The sequence below is a fragment of the Petromyzon marinus genome, chromosome 54, assembly GCF_048934315.1.
Source record: "Petromyzon marinus isolate PM22_M1 ecotype Great Lakes invasive population chromosome 54, UKy_Petmar_22M1.pri1.0, whole genome shotgun sequence".
NCBI lineage: Eukaryota > Metazoa > Chordata > Hyperoartia > Petromyzontiformes > Petromyzontidae > Petromyzon > Petromyzon marinus.
In genome coordinates, this window is record NC_133720.1 from 2755106 (window position 1) to 2775897 (window position 20792).

At 54.0% G+C, this 20792-nt stretch overlaps 1 protein-coding gene and 1 long non-coding RNA gene across 2 annotated transcripts in view; one reads left to right on the forward strand and one right to left on the reverse strand.

Annotated features, from left to right (window-relative positions):
• Nucleotides 1-20792, forward strand: part of LOC116954098 (protein phosphatase 1 regulatory subunit 16A-like) — a 160271-nt gene that overhangs the window by 123001 nt on the left and 16478 nt on the right. Inside the window, exon 7 of the mRNA XM_032974531.2 lies at nt 19802-19927. Coding sequence (XP_032830422.2) covers nt 19802-19927 — 126 coding nt within the window. The remainder of the gene's footprint in view (nt 1-19801; nt 19928-20792) is intronic.
• Nucleotides 10467-11933, reverse strand: LOC142905431 (uncharacterized). The gene is made up of 2 exons (XR_012929603.1): nt 11795-11933; nt 10467-10662 (listed from the first exon to the last, which is right to left on the reverse strand). It is a non-coding gene; the product is annotated as an uncharacterized LOC142905431 (long non-coding RNA).

Genomic DNA, 20792 nt, shown 5'->3' on the forward strand with positions numbered 1-20792 from the left:
GGCCGCGCCCTGACACGTATTGTTTACAAGCAAAATTATTGGGCGTTAAATTAATGATCGAATTAACATCTGGTCCTTACGCTCATTGTACATACAGTATACGTATCCGGTCTCGCTCTACGAGCATCGGTTGTTCGTCATTTATTTACATTATAAACTACTGTAGATCAAATTTTGATTTAAAGCTTTCGTGACTGCAGTAATTCATATTCTTAGTTTTTTCGGTAAAGTCACGTTGAAGAGAAACAACAAAATAACAAAATATATATAAAACTGTAGATCATTTGTCTGCTATCATTATAATAAGTGGCACCTGAGAGGCAGGAAGAGGATGGCAGCATGGGTTTGAGAACATAGGCAAGATTTAAAGGGGGCCCTGCCACCATCCCACACGTCGGCACACTCGCCCTCTTAATTATCCACTCGCTTACCCACCCACCCACACGCTCGCTCGCTCGCTCGCTCTCTCACTCACCGAAGATACATCTGAGAACGGGCTATAGGTAAGGAGTATTTCCGTGATGCCGCTTTTGTCAGTGGCACGCGACCACAAATAAAAACTCGACACGTTTGTCAATAGCGCTGCCCTAGAAGGAAATATATATTTATAATTATATGTAATAGGAGCAATTGCTTTAGGCAGTGGCCTTTCGTGTGCTTTAGAGAAGGGGCCGTTGCTTGACAAGCAATACCCGTACGCAAGTGCAAAATTAACACCGGCCGGTGGATTGAGTCCAAAAGTAAGGGGCGGCCACTTCCCACGAAGTCTCGCTCGCCGCTATCGCAGACCCCGGACGTGCAAGCGGCGGCTTTCCGTTCATTGGAGAACGGTCCGCACCATCGGGCGTTCGCCGAATTCACCCGTTTGCCGAATTCACCCGTTCGGTGCGGGAAACGTCTCCTCCAATTTACTCTGCTTTTCGCCACACCAGGTCACATCTTACCCCCCTCCCGACCAGTTCAAGATCTCGGGATGAGCGTCCGCTCGCAGTCATTTTAAAATGAAACCAACTCCGATGAGAGCCGCGCCCCCATCGCGGATGCTCGGGTGCCACTTATTTGGCGAGATCAACAAACGGAGAAATCTAACAGTGACGGTATTTTTTTGTTTTTAAAGAGCAAGCGGGCTGCCAGCCGGCTGCGTGGCTCGCGCGTTACGGACGAAGGCTGAGTCGGACTGACCGACGCGCTTCGCGTCAGCACGTAGCCTGATGTTTCCGCGGACGCTGCCGAGCGTGCCGTCCGTGCCGTCCCTCCGCGTCCCCAGGGCACGCGTCTTAAAAAAGCAACGCCCTCCCCATTGTGCTCATCCATCCGGCCCGCATTCCAAACAACCAGCTCGCTCGCTGGGTGGGTGGGGGCCTTACGCAATTGTCACGCCAAATATTTGGCTCTTCGACTGTACAACTGGCCCTGAGAGCTTTCTGTGGACCGTGCTCGGCTGAGTTAAATCTAATAAATCTAACCGGCTGAGTTAAATCTAATAAATCTAACCGGCTGGGTTAAATCTAACCGCCTGGGTTAAATCTAACCGGCTGGGTTAAATCTGACCGGCTGAGTTAAATCTGACCGTGCCCTCGGGGCCAGTGCCTTTCCCACCAGCCAACCCAAAGCATTGTGTGGTCACACGAGGGCCTTGCGCGTGATGATCTGTGGATCATACAAATATCAGTAGAACCCCCCCCCCCTCCCTGCTGAGTAACGTGTTCCCCCCCTCGCCCACAGTCTCTCACTGCCAATCACGGACACCTTCTCATGGTCCACCCCCCAACCCCCCGTTCATCACCGAGTCGGTACATGCCACCTAGCGTCCGGCGGTAAATCCGGTCCGGGAGCAGGTGCCGACCTCCACAGCTCCAGGGCACTATGGGCCTCTACCCTACCGGCGTGTGGGTATCTCCGGAGAGTCGGCAACGGCCTCCCCCCGTTCCCTTGAGGGTAGACGGCTTTCGCTTCCGGGAACCTGACATCAGCATTCCCAGCCCACGCCTAACCCTGTGCCCTCTCGGCAAAGGGACCGGCGGGAAGTTGAACGCCGACAACTCCCCCCGGGAGGGCCGCCGCCGAGCGGTGCCGGTACCACCGCACCGCACCATCGCTCGTCTCTCTCTCTCTCTCTCGCGCGTGCGGGCGGGCGGGGGGGTTAACGAGGAGCAGCAGCGTAACGTCGGTGGAGCGGACGAGAAGCCTCGAGCTGCGTGAATCATCGACGGGTTGGTCGGCACGCGGGACGTCGTCACGACTCTTCGCGACGGACCAGGGTGCGGAAAGAGAGAGAGAGAGAGCTGGAGAGGGCAGGAATCGCGGTCGTTGGGACTCCAGGAGGTGCGATGGCTCGGTGCTGGTGAAACCACCGCAGGAGAATGACACCGTCCCGGTGGTCGGGGTCTCCCCCTCAGCTCTCCCCCGGCTTGCCAGGGGGTGGCGTGCCGGGGAGCCAAGCCGCCTCGTATAGAACGGCACCCAGTGAACGACGGGACTCCCGGTGTCCAGATTCCGGCGCATCTTCGGTGGCCCATTTATAGCGGTCGCACACGCGCCAACCAACCGAACCAGTTCAACACGTCGGCTTTCGCGACCAATATTATCCAGAATAAAGGTTGTTTTGGGTTAGATTGGGTTGTGGTGGGTTTCACGACACATTCATAATATAAGATGCTCACCCCGAGCCCTCATTACTTTGATAGTGCATTGTCTTTGAGCTGTGTGACGCCTTTTGGCGTCATGTGGTCGAGCACCAATTGGGTCGAGGCTCAAGAGAAAGCCGTCCCTTGGCGTGGACCAATCAGTTTCAAGGACAATGCATATATGGTCATAGTAGTTTTTTGTTTGCATTTTGACTGCAGGTATTGTGGTTAATGCAGTAACATGAATCCTTCTGAAAAGGTTTCAGTTTTGTTGCCAGAAAAAAGGGGAAAAACCTCATTATTACATTTTGGTACTGGCAAAGGAGGTCTAATGATGGAGACACATTCATATTTACGCGATCTAACCCAAAAAAAACTCCCCTTATCAACCGAACCAACCAACCAACCAACCGACGAAGCACGCCCGTCAACATTAAAAACCATTTGTTTGCCAGCCTCTGGAGCAGACCCTGAACATGACAAAACCTCGGAGACTTCGATGCTGTCTCTGGCACACTTCAGAGATGGCCTATTCATCTGTAAAAAAAAAATACCTTAATGCACGTGCTGGATATAATAACGATTTAAAAAAAACAAACAACAACAACTGTTAAGCTGCTCCTCACTCGTCGAGGGTGGCCGAGGGAGTGCTCCAAACACACCGGCAGGGAAAGCGATCCATGAGAACGAACCGCCGGTTCCGCGGCGATGTTGCGCCTCTTCCCCCATTCCGCGTGGGTAAACTGTCGTCGCGTTCTATTACCTAGTCTGCGTGCCAATTCCCTAGTTCATGAGGCAGGAGTTTTTTCACCACCCCCTCTCTAGCCCCCACCACCCCTAACAGATCCCCCCGGATGCTCGGCGGTTTCGCTGGAGCCGGCGAGGAATCGCCCCCCCCCCCCCCCCCCCCCGGTGAGCAGCTCGCGTCTGGCTCCAATTCCAAATGGGTCACGTGGCGGCGCGTGAACGGTCTGAAGAGAGCGAGTCTCGGCAGATGCAGCTCTCTCGAAATCATGGTCGGGGGGGGGGGGGGGCGATGACACCTCTACACAATAATCGATCAAAGTGTGTGTGTGTGCTTGTCAGGAGAAGCAACCCACGTGGCTCATCGCCAGAGATGCCCTGCGGCACCGCAATGTGCTGCTGCTCAAGATTCGGGCAATGCCAACCACCAGAAGCGGGGGGTGGCCTGTGCAGAATGTTGGGAAAAGACCGCATATCGGTCGGACAGGAGACAGGACGACTACGAAGAAGAAAGACCAAGAAGACGCAGAAGAAGAACTGTATTAACGATGCATGTCAAGCCTGGCTGTCAGGGCCCAGTCGGTGGTACTCGCCTTGGGTATTGAAAACCTTTAAAACTCATCTTGGGGTCCGAGGCGTTCGGGTTAGAAGTCACCCATATTTTTTAAGTCAGTCGATAATATAGGCGTCGGTGATATTTTGAGCTTATCTCAAAGTCCTGCCCATACATTTGACATTGCCAGCTATTTTTTTTATATATAAATTAATGATTTATCTCTATATATATTTTTGTAATTGATTTGCTCTCTTGCAATGCACGCGATGAGGAAAGGTGTTGATGCTGATTGCAGCTCCAGTGATGCCTGGTGTTTTCTGTCCCTGCCTGCCCCAATGAAGTGCCTCATGACATCATCAGCGACATTTGCGTTGTGCCTTAATTACCTATCCTGCTGACGCCAAGGTTTTTCTGGGGCGCCACGGTGGCTAGGAGATGTTAACTACCTCGCCTGGTGTACAGGAGGTCGTGGGTTCCATCCCGATCCTGACGCCTGCTGTGTATGTGGAGTTTGCGGTGTCTCTCTCTCATCATCATCATTATCACGGTGGCTAGGAGATGTTAACTACCTCGCCTGGTAGACAAGAGGTCGTGGGTTCGATCCCGACCCTGACGCATGCTGTGTATGTGGAGTTTGCGGTGTCTCTCTCATCATAATCATGGTGTCTAGGAGATGTTAACTACTTCGCCTGGTGTACAGGAGGTCGTGGGTTTGATTCCGACCCTGACGCCTGTTGTATATTCGGAGTTTGGGTGTTTCTCTCTCTACCCATGGCCACGTGGATTTTTCTCCGGCTCCTCCCCCCACATTTAGAATCATCGTTGCGTCGCGAGCATTTGGCTGTTGCTATAAATATCCGCACGATGTTAAGTCACTTTGAGCTATCATTTCTGGTGGCCAGGTCGCTTCTGAAAAAAGAGCTGTGTACATAGCTCAGTCGGTCTCACGTGGTAAGATAAAAACGAGTGTAGCGTCGTGTTTCATCAGGCGTACGAGGATCCTAGAAGCCTGGCTTCTGCGCTCCACTGAGTCCCGACCGAAAATGTACCCTCGTGACGATGTGCGCGTTGTAAATTGTGTTTTACTCTTGTCGTTATTATTATTATTACTCTTGGTATTCATCTTCTTGGTTCTTTCGGTAAAGTCACGTAGAAGGGAAATAATGAAATGATAAAAAAATAGAACGTAATGAAATTAAATTCTCACGACGTTTCAGGCCACAACGCAAGCAGCCGTCCTCAGGTGAAGGAACAGAACTGTCGGGACGACAGCGCTCCAGTGAACACTGCTGAGCTTGGCAGCGTCTTTTTAAGCTGGGTGGGAGGAGCAGAGCGCCTTGACAAAGGAGTTTACATGTCACCAGAAGAATTTAGCACTGAAGTAGCTGTGTTAATGTGAGAGATTATCAGGATGTTAAAGTCAGAAATTAGCATGTAACTGGGAGATTAGCATGTAACTGGTCACGGAAGTAGCTATGTTAAAGTCAGAGTTTACGTATCAACAGAGGCATTTAGTATATTGACGCTAAAGAACTGCAACTACCCAACTATCATACAATAAACCGATGTGAAGGAACTAAATATAAACTACATCAATATAATCAATGTGCTCAATATATTCTCCACTAAGCTGAGCTACTAACAATACGTCATTATACATTACACTTATAATATGCCTCCAACTAACTCATGGTATGTCTGAAAGGAAATCGGGGCATGCTTGGCGCTGTCCATCAGTGACGTTGCTGTGAACACAATGGACTTGCAATCCGATGGCTGAATACAAAATATGTTTTAGTCTTATCGGTCTATCGGCTTTCCGGATCAATATTATCCAGATCAATATTATCCGGAGGCATTTGTTTAAGCGAGTAACCTCCCAAACTGATTTTCACTTGGGTCACCCCGGCAGGGAGGCTGGCCGCTCGCAGATTGAAGAGGCGTTTTTCTGCGATCGGTTTGGAGAAACGCTATCATAACGCTCCCTATTATTTGAGTAGGGTATCTATAAATAACTCGCTGCATTATAATAATACACGACTTTCTTTTTTGGGGGGGGGGGGGTGGTGGTGGATGGGGGGCTGTTGTTTAAATGGACCAATTGCAAGGTCGCTAATCGGGTGGAGGGCTGCAGAGGCCGAGATTGAATCACCGCTGGGACGGCTTTGTGGGTTTCTCTGCGGTAACCCGTCAGGTAAACAAGGGGTGGGTGGGGGAGGGGGGGAGTGCTTTGGTTCACGGATCACGGTTTTTTTTTCCCCCCCACCACTTTACGGCGTCGCCTCCGCCTGCAGTCGAACAACAGTGCATCCTCTGCCGGTCGGCGCTTTGAGCTGCGTTCGCACGCACGGTTATAAGCAAGCCAGAGGGCTTAAATGAAAGGAACCAAAGCTGTTCGCGGTTCTCTGACGGCCGGATTTTTCGACTGGCGCAAACCGAGCCGAGCCAGCGCCGGGGAACGCTCTCTTACGGGAGTTTTTTTTTTCCCACTGGATAATAATGCCGCCAACTACTGACAGTCGTGGGCTTGTGTCGTCCTTGTGGGGATGAGATTTTCTTGGCTCGATAGACCTCGCCAGCTGCGATAATGCCCGAGTCTGAATTGCGTTATCTCTGTGCACGTGCTGGGTACAATGGAGGAGGAAGAAGGGACACAAAATCTGAGCTGCTCCTCGCTTGTGGAGAGGCCTCGGTGAGTTCGGCGCGCACGCGGGCCGCAAACTCACCGGCGGGGAAACCGATTCATTGAAATGAACCCGCCGGTTCGTTTCAATGAATCGGTCTATTGGGGGGGGGGGGGGGGCGGGGAGAGAGCGGTTCATTCCTTAGACCTCACCAGCCGCGAGTGTGAATCGTGCTCGTTGCGTGCGACGCCGGCGAGTGGCTACGCGAGGACGCCGCGGCCACTGCACGTGGACGTGACGCACGCACGAACACACACGCACGAACACACGCACGAACACACACGCACGAACACACACGCATGAACACACGCGCACGAACACACGCGCACGAACACACACGCACGAACACACGCGCACGAACACACGCGCACGAACACACGCGCACGAACACACGCGCACGAACACACGCGCACGAACACACACGCACGAACACACGCGCACGTGGAACTTCTTCCGCGCCGTACGTAGCCAACCGCGCACAGTCGGCCGTGGCGACACGGCCTGGCGTCTCTCCCGGGCCCACGTCGACCTGGCTACAAATATGCGTCAATAAAAAAATGGCTAACAAGAATAATAATTATTAAAAGAGAGGTTGCACGGACGCATTGCATATTCCTGCCCTGCGTGCCGCTCGATTGGCCAAGCGTGCGGTTCACGGCGTTGTCATTCTTTTTAGACAGACCGAGAGGCCATTCAACAGGCGGGAAGTTTATCTCTTATTTCACCCAGCAGTCGCCTTTCTCTTTGTGTAGGAGATTTAGGTTTGGATGGAGGGGGGGGGGTGGCTGGGGGACTCGGGGAAAAATCTTGATAAAAACCACGCGGTTTTTTTTTTCTTTTTAGACCAAAGCAACACTCGCTCAGTCGAACCGCTCGCCAATCCCACTTCTGCTTTTGCATTTCGAGCATCATCTCCCCTCCACGGACGGCCCCCTCCACCAACGGACCTTAAACGAACGCTCCCTCACACTTCCGTCCGCTCCGTATAATCCGCCCGCCCTCGGCGCTGCGGCCACGCCGACCCAGCGACGTGGCCGCGATGGCAATGACTGCGCACCGCTCCACTCCTCCCGGGCGAACCCGGACAGCGTTTGGTCGCGCGCTGTCCCGAGGCTTGCCGTATGACACGGTTCGCAAACTTAGCACCGGCAACGTGCGAATTTGACACGGACTTTTGCCGCTCGCCGGAAGGTGGGAGGACCCGACCGTGGACGTAGCCGCGGGTCTGTCGCGACGCGGCCGCTGTGGAGCACCGCTGAGATGCGCGTCTTACCACGTCGTCCCGTAAGTGGAGCATCAAAGAGTCGCCAATTTGCGGCTGTGGTCAAGCCCATAACCATCTGAATCAGAAGTCAGAAATCAGAATCTGAATATTTATTTACGCTGCAGGAGGAATCCGATGAGCTTCGAAGCTCTTTTTCACAGATGTTCAGTGGCGGCGGATAAGAACGTCACAACGACAAACAGTTACGAAAACACGATAGGAGTGCAAAGTATAAGAAAGGTAAACAAATCGCCCAAACACGTACAAATAAAACACTGAACCCCTACCCCCTTCCTACCAAGAAAATCCCACTGAGGTATTGACTGATTTTTTCCAGAAGCGACCTGGCTATCGCAAATGATAGCTCAACAAAGCGGCTCATCTTTTGGACGCTTACAGCACCAAAATAATCTTGAACTATCGCCGACTAGTTGCGCCGTCCACGCGCACGCTGGCGGCATCGCTGCAATCCGTACGGCGCCTACGGCCGCCTGGGATTGGTTGAAAGCCCTTCACATTCAACCGTGACATCATTTCTACAAACTGTTGCTTGCATGCCGTACGACAGGAGAAGCTAGAAGATGAAACGGAAGTCAGCTTTCTGGATGCTTTCTCCTTTGTTGGTTCTCGGGTCATTGCTTTTCCTTCCCCCCCCCCCCCGCTTCATTCGTTATTTATTTGTGTTTTTATTACATTTCTGGCGACATTTATTCATCTGTTTGTCTCGCTCTCCGGCGACCTTACTTGACGTCGGTGCACTCGCGAGGACGGGACGTCAAAGCTTGACCGCAACCCCCGTCCAGAAAAAAACAAAATTATATCTCGGGAGGAGAGAGGCGGGGCGGGAGTGTGGGATGAGAGAGGTGAGCGGGGGGTGTGTATAACAGCGGAGGGAGACAGCTGGTGGTGGCGGTGGTGGTGAGCGAGGGCAAAGGTGAGAGAGGTGAGCGAGAGCGGTGCGGAGCAGGGGAGGTAGAGGAGGCACCGTGCCACTCGCTTGCGCTCACCGGGATCGGAATGAGACTGTTTGCCTGCGTGCCGCATCCTTCTCGGGCTCTCAGAAGCCGCTTCCCGCGTCGCTCCACCGCGTTGTTCACAGCCGGACGAGGGGAGGACGTCGCCCAAGAATCAATGTGAGCAGCCGTGCGCTCCATGCAGCGGGCGAGGAGATGCCGTGCTGGGGCTGTGGGAGAGTCTCTCCTTCTTGTGTTCCGAAGTTGAGTTTCGGCCACCTCCTATAAACTTTCAACTATGTTTTATTTTTTTACCAGGTAAGGGCCCACTGAGCTACGTAGCTGTTTCTTCGCGAGCGACTTGGCCACAAGTGACAGCCCAACGAAGCGTGCTTATCATCATCGTGTGGAAATTTATGGCAGCAGCCAAATACTCTAAACGCGCGATGTTCATTCTAAATGTGGAGGAAAAAACCGGAGGACTCCGGAGAAAAATCCACACGATCACGGGGAGAGAGAGAGAGAGAGACGCGCAAACTCCAAATATACAGCAGGCGGCAGAGTCCGAATTGAACCCACGACCTCCTGTATACCTGGCGAGGTAGTTAACATCTCCAAGCCACCGCAACTCCGTTCAGCCTCGCCCACCGAGCGCGATGCACACTCTGATGCCGCGAGCGATTTTGGTCTTGCAAATCCGACGATCCCTCGCGGGCCCTTGTTACCCATTTGTGCCGGGCGCGAGCGCGGCCTTTCACTTTGTGTTCACGGTGAATGGCGGCGGCGGCGGCGGCGACGCTTTGCCTTGGAAGGCGTTCGTTTGCTTGAGCGTGACGCTTCGACGGGGCAAACCCCCCCCGCCCCCACCAGCCGCGCGCCCGTCGTTGGCACATGACGACGGCTAGACGGTTGTGCTTTAGATGCGTGCACGTGATGTGTGCGTTACGCGCTGACTGTGGGGAGCGGTGGTGCAGCGGTTAGCGCTGCGCTGCGCTACGAACGCCGGCGACCCGGGTTCGATTCCCGCTCACGGTCAACACCGCTGACGATTATCTGAACCGGTCCCGGGCCTCCCCTAGGTCGACTCGGCCTCACGCGAGTACCTGGTGTGGTTTGTAAACATCGCCACTGGGGAGACAAAGGCGGTCGGGCGTGGTGCTGGCCACCCACCCCCTCGTGTGCCGCCAACAGCACTTGCCCCGACGGTCTATTGAGGCTACACGGGGGATCTTTAGATGCCTTTGTCTCCTCGGTGCTGATGTTTACACACAACGCAGTAGCTACTCATTTGAGGCTGAGTCGACCTAGGTGAGGCCCAGGACCAATTCAGATAATGGGCACTGGTGTTGGCCGTGAGCGGGAATCGAACCCAGGTCGCCGGGTTAGTAGCGCAACGTAGCGCTAACCTCTACGCTACCGCTCCCCAAAGACAAAGATCCCCCGTATAGCCTTAACAGACTGTAGGGGCAAGTGCTGTTAGCACACGCACGCACACAGCCATACACACACGCACGTGAGTCTTCCCAGGGTGCGCATTGTTGTTTTTACACGCATTCCACATCGAGCCCCGATTATACATTTATTTTTTGTTCCCCCTTGTTATTTTAAGGAGAACAATGACTGGAATGTCAAGCGGAGTGCAGTCTCACCGAGCAAATAATATTTATTTATTCGTACATACCACACGTGCGTGGGTCCCTACGCCAACGCCAGGCAGCGTTGACGTAGGGACCCCGCCGCGCGTTAGTCTTGTCGCGCGTCTTCGTCGTCTTCGTCGTCTTCGTCGCTTGTGCTCCACGGGGGGATCGCATGTCACAGCACAGTCGTCAGGAGCCTGGGGGCGGGGGACGAGCGTTTTGCCGGAATAAGAAAAACAAAACGCCGACGTTTGTTTTGCGTGTGTTTGTCGCCCGTACTGTGACGCGCGGCACGCACGCAAACGCCTGCTGTCTTGTCTCTCGTTACAAAACGACGGCTGTGAACGTCGCCACCTCTCATCAGGGTGGCAAGAAACCGGGACGCGCCACGGGAAGACGAATGTACTCCAGATGAAAACTCATTTCCCCCGAAAGCTGATCTTTGCGTGTTAGTTCGTTGCCATTCCGCCGCACCTCCGATATGCACGGTTGGCTATGTGCGGTGCGAAGGTAGTTCAACATACGTACGTACAGTATAATATTACTGTTGTGCAAATTATGAAAAGACGCGGGTTTTGATGTCCCCGGAAGAGTGACAGATCTCCCAGGGCAGCTGCCTCTTCAACAAGAGGATAATCCTCGGTGGCGAGATGTTAACTACCTCGCCTGGTATTCAGGAGGTAATGGGTTCGAACACTGATGGCTGAATATTTGGAGTTTGCACGTCTCTCTCCCCGTGGTCGCATGAAATTTTCGTCAGGTCCTCCGGTTTTCCCCTCCACATTTAGAATCAACGTGCGTTTAGAGTAATTTGGCTGCTATACATTTCCATGCGATAAGCCACTTCGTTGAGCTGTCATTTGTGATAGCAAGGTCGCTAAATAGCTCAGTGGGTCTTACCTGGTAATACAAAAATTGCTTCAATAAAAAAATAGTTCCAATAGTTTTAGTTTCAAGCTTGGGAAAACCAGCACAAGTGGCAACCCGAGTAAAAGCGGACGGTACAGACGAGACAATGTAGACACTACAGACGGTACAAACGAGATGGTACGAAGGAGAGCATTAGGACTGAGAGTACAATCGGTGCACAGCACGGACAGCACAGATGCGCCAGTGCACACGAAACGGACGAGCAAACGAGTGAGACAACATCGCAGGGATTCTGAATCGTAACCGGGGATTGCGACGTTTTGGCGAACGTTGGCAATTGGTCAGAACCGTTGGGACCAACGTTGGCCCAACGTTCCGTATTTACTGGGCCTCTACACGGGCATTTCCGTCCTGCTGATGCACACCAGCCAGACGTCCTGGAGGAGGTGGGAGTCGTACCCACATTTTACCCCACCGCCGACCTGCCGATCGACCGAACCCGCGGCATGCCCCGTTGCCACCGCTCGCTTGGGTGGAGATCGAACCGGTGACCCTAAGAAACCACGACACATTATTGCCGGCGGGCGTCGTGCACCGCGTCGCGACCTTTGAACCCGCGTCGGCGTCACGCGCCCTGGCGAGTGATGGCTTACCGCGCGCCCCCCAGCGTGGGCAGAGCGAAGCAACAATTGGAGGATGCATCTGCGGTGCCATTTCCGAGACGTGGGTCGGTGCGAGGTGAGGCGGGGGGCGGGGGCCGGGGGACTCCCTTTGAGATGAGCACAGGAGGAGGAAATGGACTCGAAACCTGCGAGTAAAGCGAAGTGAGTTGGATTTGGCAGAGATTATTTTTTCCATTAATTCCGTTCAAGTGGGATGAGCCGGGGGGTGGGGGTGTGGGAGAGAGGCAGGGAGTAGATGGGGGGGGGGGGGCTGTATTCAGTTTAGAATCTTTATTACGAGTAGGTAAGGAGGTGTTTTCAAGGAAGTGTTGTTGTTGCTGCTCTGATGCCGAAAAAGAGCTTTACGGCTCGTCGGATTTCACCAGTATAACTAAAGATTTGGATTTCGATTTAAAGCATTCGTGACTGCAAGGATTCATCTTCTTTGGTTCTTTCGGTAAAGTCACGTCATTCTACGTGACTTTACTGAAAGAACCAAAGAAGATCAAGATTTGTATGATTCTGTAAATCAATGACATTCTAAAATAGATTTGATTGCCCATGGGGGGGGGGCTGGGGGAGAGTGGTGAAGGCTGGGCGTGGGGGGGGTTAGGGAATCCCGCGGGATAATCTTCCGTGGAGAAATGCGCGCACGTTGTGGTCTGCTGTCACAGTGACGAGGTAGCGCCGTGCAATCGCGGAGACGATACACGGTCCATGTGCGGTGGAGTCCCACCATACAGGTGGGTAGGAATCGACGAGTGGAGTTCATGGGAACCGCATTCACTGCCATAGAGGTCTGTGAGCCAAAGCAACCACCGTTCACTATCACCAGGGATCTGTGAGCCAAAGCAACCTCCATTCACTATCACCAGGAATCTGTGAGCCAAAGCAACCTCCATTCACTATCACCAGAGATCTGTGAGCCAAAGCAACCACCATTCACTATCACCAGGGATCCGTGAGCTAAAGCAACCTCCATTCACTAACACCAGAGATCCGTGAGCTAAAGCAACCTCCATTCACTATCACCAGAGATCTCTGAGCCAAAGCAACCTCCATTCACTATCACCAGAGATCTGTGAGCCTAAGCAACCACCATTCACTCTCACCAGGGATCCGTGAGCTAAAGCAACCTCCATTCACTATCACCAGGAATCTGTGAGCTAAAGCAACCCCCATTCACTCTCAACAGGGATCTGTAAGCTAAAGCAACCTCCATTCACTATCACCAGGAATCTGTGAGCTAAAGCAACCCCCATTCACTCTCAACAGGGATCTGTAAGCTAAAGCAACCTCCATTCACTATCACCAGGAATCTGAGAGCTAAAGCAACCACCATTCACTCTCAACAGGGATCTGTAAGCTAAAGCAACCTCCATTCACTATCACCAGAGATCTGTGAGCTAAAGCAACCACCATTCACTATCACCAGGGATCTGTGAGCTAAAGCAACCTCCATTCACTATCACCAGTGATCTGTGGGCACATGTCCCTCGCTCACTCTCACAGAGATCCATTAGCTCAAGCTAAAGTGATCTCCGTCCGCTCTCAGGGAGCCAGCCGCTGCACTAACAGCTGCCATGCTTTTGCCCAGCTCCGCTCGCTTGGACGTGCCGCGCCGGCTCGTGCATGCTGCGTGGTTATTTACCCATTCCCACCCTTCATCAGACGCTTCCCAGCAAGAGCTAATTGAACACATTGCCCTGCTGCCAATCCATAATTACCTGTATTGGCCGTATCTGGTGGGGAGAATTCTAATTAACCGTTTGACAGCTCCTCCTCGAAGGGAATTGATGAAGTCTGGACCCGCAAGCCCCTTGCCTTTATTTGTGACTCTACCCCCAACGATGCAAGAAATTAAACCGGGCCGTGTCCACGAGATGTGTTCCCAAAGCCTGCACGCTGAACACCGACAGGGCCGTGCATGTGCGTGCTGGCGCGCATGCACGGATGCGCCGTATCGTGTCGTTTGGGGGGTCGCTGCCGCGGCGACGTGCCCGGGGAGGGTGGGGCAGCCAGCTGCTGGACTGGATCTGTGATCCAGGGGTCGCCGGTTCAAATCCATCTCCTGGCGAGGTGGGGGAAGGTTCTTAAATCCCTCCCACGACCGCCACTGTCCACCCGGCAGTGCCAGGGTATTGTCACCGCGGTCACATCTGGTGGGGCAAGATTGTGAGCACTGCCACCTGTCCCAAGACGTCTGGCCAGCGTGGAAGAGTAGGCCAAATACTCTTTAGAGGGGGCTCTGTAGAGCACCCTCTCGTGGAGGCCACTTCAAGCCAGGCGCGTTCTGAGCAAGCAATTGCAAGGGCTGCTTCTTTACCTATAAGGTCAAACTTAAATATGACCTCTTTGGCCATTGCTCGTTCCTCCCTACTGTCTCTATGGATTGCCCCCCCCCGCCCCCATCGCGTGTGTGCTGGTGTTCTCCGGGCGCTCTCCTCTTTCCTGCCACATGGTGAACCACTCGTTAACCGGCCGATAACGTCTTCGTATGTAGAGAACCGCAGAGCTTGGGGGGAGGGTGAATTTGGTGCCGTCGAAGCGCGTGGCTGCTGCTGCTGCCGCCTTCCCCGCTCGTCCGTGGTTCCTCCTCGCTGCCTTGGAGCCGTTCCCTCCCGTCGAGAGCGAGCGAAAGCTGTGCTCGGCAGCGCGTCACAAGTTCGACGTATTGTGATCGTTGTCCAGCTCACGGCCGCGCACACCTACGTAGCAGCAGCATCAGCGCAAGTGATGTCAGCACCGCTCCTACCATCCACCTCCTCCCTTTGCCAACCCTCATTGACCAGTGAGATGAAGTATGGTTAAAACATTTTTTTTTAAACCCCATGACCGACATCGTGTGGTGGATTGAGATTGACGGCAATACATTTTTTTCCTTTTCAATAACCTCAGATCTCTACCGCATAAGAGACCCTTATCTCCGTGGATTCTCACCAGGATGTAAGCAAAGGCCGTTGATCGATCAATCGGTTTCAGCGATTGCGTTCGTGCCAAAGCTTTCCAATATAAACGCTTCAGTCGCAGCGTCAAAAGCCCTTCAAAATAAGCACTACTATTTGTTGCTTTTTGCATGAAGCTATTTTCCAACCCCCCCCCCCCCCGCTTCCGACCTTTCAGAATATCTCATCCGTTATATAAGCGTTCGGACCAAATTGGCCCTTGTGCATTCCCCGTGCGCGATTTCTATGAGAGCCCTATTTTTAAACATTGGCACAAATTGGGGCCCTTTGTACATGTGCCACTTAACCAGCGGCCAATTAACTCTGATTAAATTTAGCTCTCGGCTCCGGCAGCCAACGGGGGTCATCGTTCGAAATTAGCGGCGCCGTAATTAAAGGGAAGTGCGTTCTCCGCGACCGAATGGCGAACGCGCAGAGCTATCGCTCCGTCGTCGTCGTTAGCATCCACTTCATAACCATCGACCGCAACGTCGTCGTCGTCGTCGTCGTCATCGCGAGACGGTTTCTAGCCACCCCTGGGTGGGATGGAGGCCCTCGCCCACGGTTGCCGGCAACCACAGTCCAAATTTGCTACATTTTAAAGTGTATCCACAAAAGTGCTCGTTTGAAATGTACGCGTCAGTCGTCGTAGCCCCGCTACTGCGAAAGCTTGGCAGTGCCCTCCTGAAAAGTAATCTGGAGACTCAAGTGAGGCCTTTCTGCGTAGACGTGCTTAAGAGTCGTAATAATCGTCACCTTAGCGCATTTATTTAATAGTTCACCTTAATCACTCTGTTATAATCATTTTCGTCAGCAAAGCTGCGATGGCTGGTGATTACTTTTCCAGTCTTAATGTCCATAAATAATTCCCTATGCCGATTTCAAATGGAAAATATGCAGCAGGCCTAACATTACGGGGAGACGGAGCGATAACATGAGCCCGTGTGTGGGCGCAAGTGTGCTTTGTTGCCTCGCAGAATCGTGCGAGATTATAGCAGTGGGTCTGAGGAGGCCTTCATCCAGCAGTGGATTGATCATGGTTGGTAAGACTTTTTAGGCAATGGCTCTCCTGAGCAAAGATATGGGCAGTACTCGACTTACGAACACAGTTCGTTGCAGGGACCCGTTTGTAAGTCGGAACACGGTAATCTACTGCATTCAAATGCCCACGCGCAAACGCTCACTCCCAGCACGCGGACGTCCCATTTAAATCCCGCGCAGGATCGCTCGGCTGGACAAAATCGTGCCGCGGTTCAATTTGCAAAGCGGACAGTTCGCTTTTAAAGTCAAGGTAACAAAAATATGCGTATCTTGTGGAAGCTGGTTCGTAAGCGAGGGTGTGTGCAAGTCGAGGACTTCCGTGTTTTATTATTTGCCGTCGGTGCTTTTACACGGCCGCCGAAAGCGCCGTGCCTGTCGGCGAACTTCGGATTGATTCCATTGATGCCAGTTGAGAGACGCGATTACCGGCAGGCGATCCCGCATCCCTAGGGCAAGGGTGTAGTCCTCCACGTGGAGCCACGTCCGTTGGCCAATTACCCGGGCACATTTGATTACGTTCCAGTTTCGCTCGCCGTCTCTGAACCCCCGCCTCTGCGACTTCTTCCGTTGTGCGCCTTCGGGCGGGACAGAAGGGGGCACGAGAGATAACTCTGGAAAGCCCCCCCACCGTCTCCGGAGGATTATTTGGCCTACTCTTCCACGCTGGCCGGATGTATTTGGAGCTGGCGGGGACTGATACCCACGCTTGAGCCCTCCGCGGCCTCCCCGCCCACCGCGCACGCGACCCTGCCAGTAGACGAACTGCGGCGGTTTACCCCGCGGTGGCGGCGGATGGCGGTGGCGGTTGATGAAGTCACCGATTCGTGGTCTTCATGGCGTACAAATAGCGAGCACACGCACGCGTGGGGGATGACTCCTAGCTTCACCGCACGCGTTCTCGGGGACTGAGTCTTTGGGCTGCAGTGAACCCACTGAATATGCCCATTAGATGTACTCATGTACTAATTAGATGGCCTAAAACCTAGTAGACTCTCCCAATTTTATCGGCAGGCGGAACCTGGCCGACCCCTCCCCCCGTATTTTGCAAGTCCGGCGTGGTACCCGAGACACTGCAGTAGCAGCATCAGCATCACCACCGTCTCGAAGATATTGCGCTCATTCTAAAGCTGTTTTTTTTTCCCTTGCCCGACAAAAGAAAATAATTATCAGAGGGACACAGCGTGAAATCACAGCTAGAGTACGCGTACACTTTGGGCAATTATTGAAAGCGGATTTGGAAAAAAACTATGATATAATGAGACGAGCGAGAGCAGCATTTGGAACACTGCATTTTCACAATTAGAAGCAACATAGTGTGTCTAAATAAGTACGGGTGTGACAAGTGCTCATTAGCAACAACAACGTGGATCGGCAGACGTGGGCGGCGCCAGACTTGAAGCGATGCAGGTCGGGAATTACGCGGAAGGGCAGCCCCCCTAGAGATCCCCTCTAGAGAGCCCCCCTGGAGATCCCCTCTGGAGAACCTCTCTGGAGATCCCCTCTGGAGATCCCCTCTAGAGAACCCCTCTAGAGAACCCCTCTAGAGATCCCCTCTAGAGATCCCTCTAGAGATCCCCTCTAGAGATCCCCTCTAGAGATCCCCTCTAGAGGGACTCTCTAGAGATCCCCTCTAGAGATCCCCTCTAGAGATCCCCTCTAGAGAGCCCCTCTAGAGATCCCCTCTAGAGATCCCCTCTAGAGAGCCCCTCTAGAGAGCCCCTCTAGAGAACCCCTCTAGAGAACCCCTCTAGAGAACCCCTCTAGAGAACCCCTCTAGAGAATCCCTCTAGAGATCCCCTCTAGAGAACCCCTCTAGAGATCCCCTGCTGAAGAAACTCACCCATTGCTTTGACTGCCACGCTGGGAAATCGGATCTGACCTACGACCCCAGCACGCCGGCCGTTAACAGCATCACCGCAGCAGCGCTGCGCGGTGTACAACGTGGTTTATAATGTGGTGTATAACGTGGTGTGTAACGTGGTGTGTAACGTGGTGTGTAACGTGGTGTGTAACGCGGTGTATAACGTGGTGTGTAACGTGGTGTGTAACGGTATAACGTGGTGTACAACGTGGTGTACAACGCGGTGTGTAACGTGGTTTATAACATGGTGTATAACGTGGTGTGTAACGTGGTGTATAACGTGGTGTATAACGTGGTGTATAACGTGGTGTGTAACGTGGTGTGTAACGTGGTGTGTAACGTGGTGTATAACGTGGTGTACAACGGGGTGTGTAACGTGGTGTGTAACGGGGTGTATAACGTGGTGTATAACGTGGTGTGTAACGGGGTGTATAACGTGGTTTATAACGTGGTTTATAACGCGGTGTGTAACGTGGTTTATAACGTGGTGTATAACGTGGTGTATAACGTGGTGTAGAACGCGATGTATAACGTGGTGTGTAACGTGGTGTGTAACGTGGTTTATAACGTGGTGTATAACGTGGTGTGTAACGTGGTGTAGAACGTGGTGTATAACGTGGTGTGTAACGTGGTGTATAACGTGGTTTATAACGTGGTGTATAACGTGGTTTATAACGTGGTGTATAACGTGGTGTATAACGTGGTGTATAACGCGGTGTATAACACGATGTACAGAGTGCGGTGTGCGAGATACCCCGGCGTGTCCCCAGAGTGAGTCCGCGGACATTCGTTGCTGGCCCGGCGGCTCGGCGAGCGTCGCGATGCTCGGAATTAAACAAACGCCTCTCGGCCCACGAGAAGGAATCCTGCCAACAAAAAAATTAAATTTGCAGCTCCTTAAACGATCGCCGGCGTCTGGGCAAACACCTCGGCAGCGCCCCGTTAATCCCGGCCAAATTGGAGTGAGACAGCGGCGCGCGGTCTTATTAGCGCCCCCTCGTCGAGTGATAGACGCACATCGAGGGGGGGGGGATGGGGGAGGATGGGGGAGGATGGAGTCCCCTCCCGTGCGAGACGTTCGCCATCGGTTAGTTTGCAATTTCACATTTTGGGTGACGAGGATGAGGTGGGTTGTTGTTGAAGCCGTGTCTGTGTGTGTATGTGTGTGTATCTGTGTGAGTATGTGTGTGTGTCTGTGTGTCTGTGAGTGTGTGTCTGTGAGTGTGTGTCTGTGTGTGTATGTATGTGTGGGGAGCGGTAGTGTAGCGGTTAGCGCGCTGCGCTACGAACCTGGCCACCCAGGTTCGATTCCCGCTCACGGCCAACACCAGTGACGATTATCTGAATTGGTCCTGGGCCTCACCTTGGTCGACTCGGCCTCAAAGGAATACCCGGTGCGGTGTGTAAACATCGCTACTCGGAAGACAAAGGCGGTTGGGCGTGGTGCTGGCCACCCACCCCCTCGTGTGCCGTGCCGGCCTTCATATGCGCTTTATGCTAACAGCACTTGCCCCAACAGCCTAGTTAATATATTGAGAAGCGGTGGGTCAGTGGTCGCCGGCATTCGGCACTACGAACCTGGCTCCCTGAGTTCGATTCCCGCTCACAGCCAACATCAGTGAGGAATATCTAAACCACTCCTGGCCCTTGAGGAAATCTGTGCAAGCTGATATACGCTGTCGGCAAGCACTTTTAAATCTAGATTATAAAACTACATTCTTGAGAACTGCTTTTTGTGTTAGTTGTCCTTATCCCGGCACCTCCGATTAATTAGCACGGTCGGCCACGTACGATGGTGTGAAAGAAGTTCAACGTGCGTACGTAACATCTCGCCGTCGCGGCGTCCCCAGCCTCCGAGCCACCAACTGGCTGCCTCCCCTATAGCGGTGTGGCTGACCCGGGCCGTGCCGCTCTGTCCACCCCTGCCCCCACCCCTCCCCCCCCCCCCCCCCGACAGCTGCACGTGGCGGCGGCTCACGGCTGCTCGCGAGTGGCCGAGCTGCTGCTGGAGCAGGGAATGAGCCCGGACGCTCGCGACGAGGATGGCTGGGAGCCACTGCACGCCGCCGCCTACTGGGGCCAGGTACGGGTGGGGTCCTACTGGGGTCAGGTACGGGTGGGGTCCTACTGGGGCCGGGTATGGGTGGGGGTGGGGTTCTACTGGGGTCAGGTACAGGTGGGGTTCTATTGGGGCCGGGTATGGGTGGAGTCCTACTGGGTCCAGGTACGGATGGGGTCCTACTGGGGCCAGGTACGGGTGGGGTCCTACTGGGGCCGGGTAGGGGTGGGGTCCTACTGGGGCCAGGTACAGGTGGGGTCCTACTGGGGCCAGGTACGGGTGGGGTCCTACTGGGGTTAGGTATGGATGGGGTCCTACTGGGTCCAGGTACAGGTGGGGTCCTACTGGGGCCAGGTACGGGTGGGGTCCTTCTGGGGCAGGTACGGGTGGGGTCCTTCTGGGGCAGGTACGGGTGGGGTCCTACTGGGGCCAGGTACGGGTGGGGTCCTACTGGGGCCAGGTACGGGTGGGGTCCTACTGGGGCCGGGTATGGGTGGGGTCCTACTGGGGCCAGGTACGGGTGGGGTCCTACTGGGGCCAGGTACGGGTGGGGTCCTACTGGGGCCGGGTATGGGTGGGGTCCTTCTGGGGCAGGTACGGGTGGGGTCCTACTGGGGCCAGGTACGGGTGGGGTCCTACTGGGGCCGGGTATGGGTGGGGTCCTTCTGGGGCAGGTACGGGTGGGGTCCTTCTGGGGCAGGTACGGGTGGGGTCCTTCTGGGGCCAGGTACGGGTGGGGTCCTACTGGGTCCAGGTACAGGTGGGGTCCTACTGGGGCTGGGTATGGGTGGGGTCCTACTGGGGCCAGGTACAGGTGGGGTCCTACTGGGGCCAGGTACAGGTGGGGTCCTACTGGGGCCAGGTACAGGTGGGGTCCTACTGGGGCCAG